General features: G+C 43.7%; 1 protein-coding gene across 3 annotated transcripts in view; it reads right to left on the bottom strand.

Moving 5' to 3' along the window:
• MED27 (mediator complex subunit 27) overlaps positions 1-943 on the bottom strand; it is a 103795-nt gene extending 102852 nt beyond the window's left edge. Inside the window, exon 1 of one of the 3 annotated variants that reach the window (XR_006104996.1) lies at positions 651-943. Coding sequence is in view for 2 of the 3 variants with exons in the window: in XM_042478990.1 (XP_042334924.1) it covers positions 651-856 (206 nt within the window). In the remaining variant the exon portion in view is untranslated. The remainder of the gene's footprint in view (positions 1-650) is intronic. The other 2 variants (XM_042478990.1, XM_042478991.1) reach the window with 2 other exon arrangements.
• Between the last annotated feature and the right edge of the window lie 5057 nt (positions 944-6000).

Raw genomic sequence — 6000 nt, forward strand, 5'->3', positions numbered from 1 at the left:
AGTTCCCTCTGGACTAGGAGAGGCATCAGAGCCTGTCACTGCTATTATCGGCTTCATACACAGCAGTGAGGAGGAGGAGTAAGGAGGTTTAACTCCCCATTTTGCAATTTGGGGGTACTCTTGGACTCAGCTTTGAACCTGAAGGCCCAGGTCTCTGCTGTGACCAGGAGTGCTTTCACGCATTTAAAACCTGCTGTGCCCGTTCCTTCAGAAGCCAGATCTGCCAGAGCAATTGTATGGTCAACTTCTTTCAGCTGTTGGCCACAGAGTTGCACTGGAGGGCCTAGAGAATCACTAGAAGAAACACTTCTCTAGGAATTTGTAAGTCCTCCAGAGCAATTCTATGTTCAACTTGTCAGCTGTTGGCCATAGAGTTGCACTGGAGGACCTAGAGGTTCCTAGAGAAAACACCTATCAAGGCATCTGTACGTCCTCCAGAGCAATTCTATGGTCAACTTGTCAGAGGCTGGCCATAGAGTTGCACTGGAGGGCCTAGAGATTCCTAGAGAGGCACACAGAACGCCCACCGTGCCTCTCGCGCATGCGCGTTCCCTCACCCTAACTCCCCCAGGCCTCCAAACTCCCACAGAGGCTTCGCGCAGGGAGAGGCCGCGCGCGCGTTGCCCGGCCACCCCCCCCCCCCCGCTCACCCGAGGTCCCTGTTGACGGAGTGGAGGCACTCCTGGAAGGCGAGGACGAAGCCCTTCTCGCGGCTCTCCGCGGCCTCCTTGTTCCGCCGGCCGTCCTTCAGGCAGTCGAAGACGCGGGTGACGCTGGAGCGCAGCGCCTGGATGGCGGCGATGGCCTGGGCGAAGGCCTCTAGGTTGACGCCGACGCTCAGCGCTCCGTCCGCCATGGCAGGCCGCGTGGTAGTGGTCGCGGCGGCGGTGGCTCGAAAGCGAGGAGGCCCTTCGAGGCCGCAAAGCCGTCTGGGAAATGTAGTTCTGGGAGGAGGGATGGGCATGCGCGAGGAGGGGAGAAAATGGTTCTGCCGCAAAGCAGATGGGAAATGTAGTATCTAGGGCAGGGAGGGAGGAGAAGGCATAATGTAGGAGGGCATTAATAATGAGGGAATGGATAATTTGGATTCAACACACAAATAAATATGTGTGTGTGACTATATATATATATATATATATAATATATATATAATATATATTTTAATATATATATATATATATATATATATATATATATGAAGCTAGTAAAAACAAAAATTAAGAGTTTAGACTTTAGAGAGGCCCCGTAATATAAATGACAGGAATTTTGAGGAGGACAGAATTAACAAAAATAGCAAAAAGCCTAATAATAATAATAATAATAATAATAATAATAATATTTATAGCCTGCCTCCCCCAAAAGGATCGAGGCGGGTTACAACAATAAAGAAAGAAATCAACAATATATACACATCCCTCCATATTTGCAGCTTTGATATTTGCGGATTTGATTATTCGCAGATTTGGTTACTATGTCCTCTCTAGGAATATCTAGGTCCTCCGGTGCAACTCTATGGTCAACTTTCAACTAAAAGTTGCACTGAAAGACATAGAGATTCCTAGAGAGGACACTCTACTAGACCTTTGTGGCTCCTCCAGCTGCAGTTAATGAGGTAAAATATAGTAATGCAAAGGTGAAAGGGAGGATGAAGAGTTAATAATGAGGCTTCTTGGGGGTGAGATGACAGTTCACTTTTCACGGTTGGGTTAACTGCATAAGTTTCGCCTTCGCTGGAAATCACAACAAAGGCATACCCTAAAAGGAGACCTGTAAATAATGGTAAAGGGAGATTTGAGCACATGGGAGATGTAAACAGGGGCAGAGATAATGTATTCATTTTGGACATTTGTGATTTGTGATATATTTTGATGCCTTGGGGTGGGGAAAATGCTTCCAGGGAAAAGGGTTAAAAACTGGCTGTGTCAAAGTCTGGTCTCTGCCTGCATGCCTTGGACAGCCCTTCTTCTTGCAAGATCGGTAACTAATAAATCGGAATTGCTGCTTCACTTGTTTTGCCCTGATTTCATTTGCTACTTTGGTACTTAGAAAACTGAAACCCACAGCCAATAAAACCTAAAAACACGTGTATAAATTCATTTCCTATGATTTGCGGCTATATTACATATACTGGATTTTATTAGGTTGTTGTTGTGTGCCTTCACACCCCTTCTGACTTTTCGAAACCCATTGGGTATCCTTGGGCAAGAAGTCACACTCTCTCAGCCTCTGGGGAAGGCAATGACAAACCTCCTCTGAACAAATCTTGCTAAGAAAATAATAGAACCTATCATGGGTTTTTTCCTGGCAAGATTTGTTCTGAGGAAGTTTGCCTTTGCTTTCCTCTGAGGCTGAGAGAGTGTGACTTGTCCAAAGTCACCCAGTTTTCCCATTTGCTCTCTCTCATCCTCCTGCTTCTTCCTCAACCCAAACTGTACACTTTCAGCTTCAACCCAGATCCTCATTTCCTTCCCGTACTTCCATCAGAAAACACACGCGCACAAGAAGGAGGAAATGAAAACGCAGCTGCCAAATTGCAGCGGTTGTTGTTGGGTTGAGACAAATTTGCTTTGAGAAGGCAGGCTGCCAAGGTTTGCCAGTTTCAAAATGGTAGCTGCCATCTTCCACATGTGCAGTGGACCCTCAAATATATCCTCAAGTAGGAATCCGTCACACTACCACAATTGGAAAAGGCCCCAGGTTCAACTCCCTGCCATGCAGGAATACACAGTCAAAGCAAGTTTACCCCCTTCTTAATATGGCCCATAGAATCATAGAGTTGGAAGAGCTCAAGGGCCATAAAATCCAACTCTGCATTCATTCAAATATTTAAACATGGGTATCATGCCACCTCTTAACCTTCTCTGTAAACGTACCCAGTTTCCTAAGTCGCTCCTCATAGGCCGCAGCACCGAAATTATTTAGAGGGGTTCCGTGGTGAAGAAAAGATTGAGAATTACTCCTTTAAAGTGTTTAGGCTCTTCTTTCTTAGGATGTGCTAATTTTGTCCATATAACTTATCCTCACTGTGTTTATTTTTAGATCTTTTTCCTGGAGAATGGCTTTATTCCCTTTTCTTCTGTGCTTCTCGGCAGAAAAACTTTACAACATGGTGAGGGTATAAAAAGTGCTGACACTCATCATCTGTTTTACATAATACCCTTGGGAACCAGGCTGTCGTTATTCCATCTGTTGTCTTTTAACGTAAGACTTTTAGAAATCAAAGATACTCGGGGTTTGTCAACGTTGAAGCTTTACAAGGTCCAGTGACAACCTGATTCCAGTTTAACCGGGACCTGATCTGACCTGGCCTGTACAAATCTCAGGTGAAATTGCTAGAGACACTGCTAAAAGCTGTCTTTGGAAGCTTCTGTATAAAGCTTCCGAGAGGACATTTCCTACAAATTGCAATAAGATGCAAAGATTTAAGACTAAACATATTTCATGAGATTTGGCCATGATAATGGTCTTTGATATTTAACAGGGCTGAGAGCCAATGTGCTATAATGGGGACCAGAGTTCAAGTCTCTGCTCAGCCATGGAAAGCTATTGGGTGAACTTGGGCAAGGCCCCCCTCTCTCAACCTCAGAGGAAGATAAAGGCAAACAAACCTTGCAAAGAAACTTCTAGGGTAAGATTGCCTTAGAGTCACTACAAATTGGAAATGGCTTGAAAGCCTCCAACATTTAAAAGGGCTATTAGTAGGCAAAGCGAAGAGATCACTCAAAATTATAGAGTCATAGACTTGGAAAAAGACCACAAGGACCATCCAGTCCAATCCCCTGGCATGCAGGAACTCACAATCAAAGCAGCCCCAACAGATGGTCATCCAGCATCTGTTAAAAGACCTCCAAAAAAGTAAACTCCATTACACTCCAAGTGGAGAGGTGACATGGTAGCCCTGTTTAAGTATTTGAATGGGTGTCATATAAAGGCTGGAGCAAGCTTGTTTTCTGCTGCTCCAGAGAATTGAACCCGGAACAATGGATTCAATCTACAGGAAAAGAGATCCCACCTAAACATTAGGAGGAATAATTGCTGTTTGACAGTGGAACACACTCCCTTGGAGTGTGTTGAAGTCTCCCTCCTTGGAAATCTTCAAGTCGAGGATGGATGGCTACCTTTTGGGTGTGCTTTGATACTGTGTTCATGCATGGCAGGAGGTTGGACTGCATGGTCCTTGTGGTCTCTTCCAATTCTATGAATCTATGACTGTCTTAATGCAAGATCTCACAGTCTGTCTTTACCATTCCCAGTTAGAAGGATCAGGTGGTAAGTGACAAGAAAAAAATACCTTGGGTTGAGACTAGAGACCTTGCTTAGTGGACTTTCCATCTTTTGAGGGCCTTAAACAGAGGTTGGATGGGTCCCTTTTATGTGTATTCCTGCATGGCAGGAGATTGGGCTAGCTCTCTTTCATTGGAATGGACTGCCTTGGAAAGTTACTAGACTCTCCTCTGGAGGTCTTTGCAGAGGTTGGATACCCACTTCTCAGTAATCTTTTTTCTGTGTGTTCTGGCAGGGACATGAACTGATGGCCCTTAAAGCCCCTTCCAGTTTTATGGTTCTGTGTTTGGGTGGTGGATAGTGGTGTAGCTAGGTAGCAGAGGCACAGTGGAACTTATTTTCCTTTCTCAGGTGGTTGTTCCTCTTATGCCTCAGTTGGGCAACCGGACTATTTGCATGGGGAGAATGCTGTGCTGTGTCTCCTTCAGGTTGAAAAAGGAGATTATGGTCAGCACTGCAACACAGAAAGAAAAGAGCAAACTCTCATTCCATGCTTGCTTCAGTCTTTTTATTTATTAGCATTCCTTCCAGCTGCTCTGTTTTCATTTTCCAATGAATGCATATTAAATGCAAAATCCATATTCAGTTTTGCTCTCAGTGTGAACTTTGCATATTCACTAATTCTTGCACAGTTTGTTGTACTACTTTTGATTTACCGGAAACCTAAGGAGAACCTATCAGAGGTTTCCTTGGCAAGTTTCCTCAGAGGGGGTTTGCTATTGCCATCTTCTGAGGCTGAGAGAGTGTGACTTGCCCAAGTGGGTTTACAGGGCTGAGTCAGGATTTGAACCCTGGTCTCCAAAGTCATAATCCAACAGTCAAACCACTACACACACTGGCGTGGCTACTTGCACAGTTGCAGATCTCTATTTAAAATGGTAGAGGTGCTTCAGGTTTTGGACTGCGTCCTCTTCAAAGGATAAGGTACAAATGCTTATATTTATACAGTTATGCAAACCAAGTGATGCATAATTTGGGATCCAGAACAATCTGTTTTCTTTTCTAGGTCACATTTAAGTTGCCCCACTCCTGCAGCTGTATTTGCTCTATCTCCCCCCAGAAAAAAAGACAAAAAGGCTTTAGTCAGTATTTGACACTAGGACACTTCTGGGCCAGTAGTGAATTAATATGAAATATGTAAGTTAAAAATACAGAGAATGGAAGGGAAAGCGCATAACTTTCAAATAAACAACTTGTTTCCTTATCTCTGCACACAACACACTCTCCCCAAATATTTGTTCATTTTTATCTGCAAAAATAATTGGCTGCTGCTCTGTTTCCTATGCAGTTTGCAAAGCAATATGATAGACTGCGCTAGGTTTTTGTTTCTAAAATTCCCTGAGATTCTGGGATCAAGCAGAGAATCCTATGCAGCTCCGAATGAAAGGAATATATTGTTATTCTAGACTCGGAATAATTGGTTGAAAATAGAGCTGTGGAGGCATTTGAAGAAGGGGAAAACGCAGCAGAATTCACAGATGGTTTGGAAATAAATCCAAACTGCAGTCAGTCCACTTTACATCTTTAAAAAAAAAATCTAGCTGCTTTTGCTTTTCTCTTTCCCTTCAATCCAAATGTTGTTGCCTACTCCAAAACATATGTGCTTCTTTCTTTAAACTGAGATTTGTATGTGACTCATGCTCTACCTCTCTCCACATTCATACAACATTAGCTTCAAAAATCTGCACCAATGCCTATATATATATATATATACAC

The sequence above is a fragment of the Sceloporus undulatus genome, chromosome 7 (genome assembly GCF_019175285.1).
Source record: "Sceloporus undulatus isolate JIND9_A2432 ecotype Alabama chromosome 7, SceUnd_v1.1, whole genome shotgun sequence".
In the NCBI taxonomy this organism is placed as follows: domain Eukaryota; kingdom Metazoa; phylum Chordata; class Lepidosauria; order Squamata; family Phrynosomatidae; genus Sceloporus; species Sceloporus undulatus.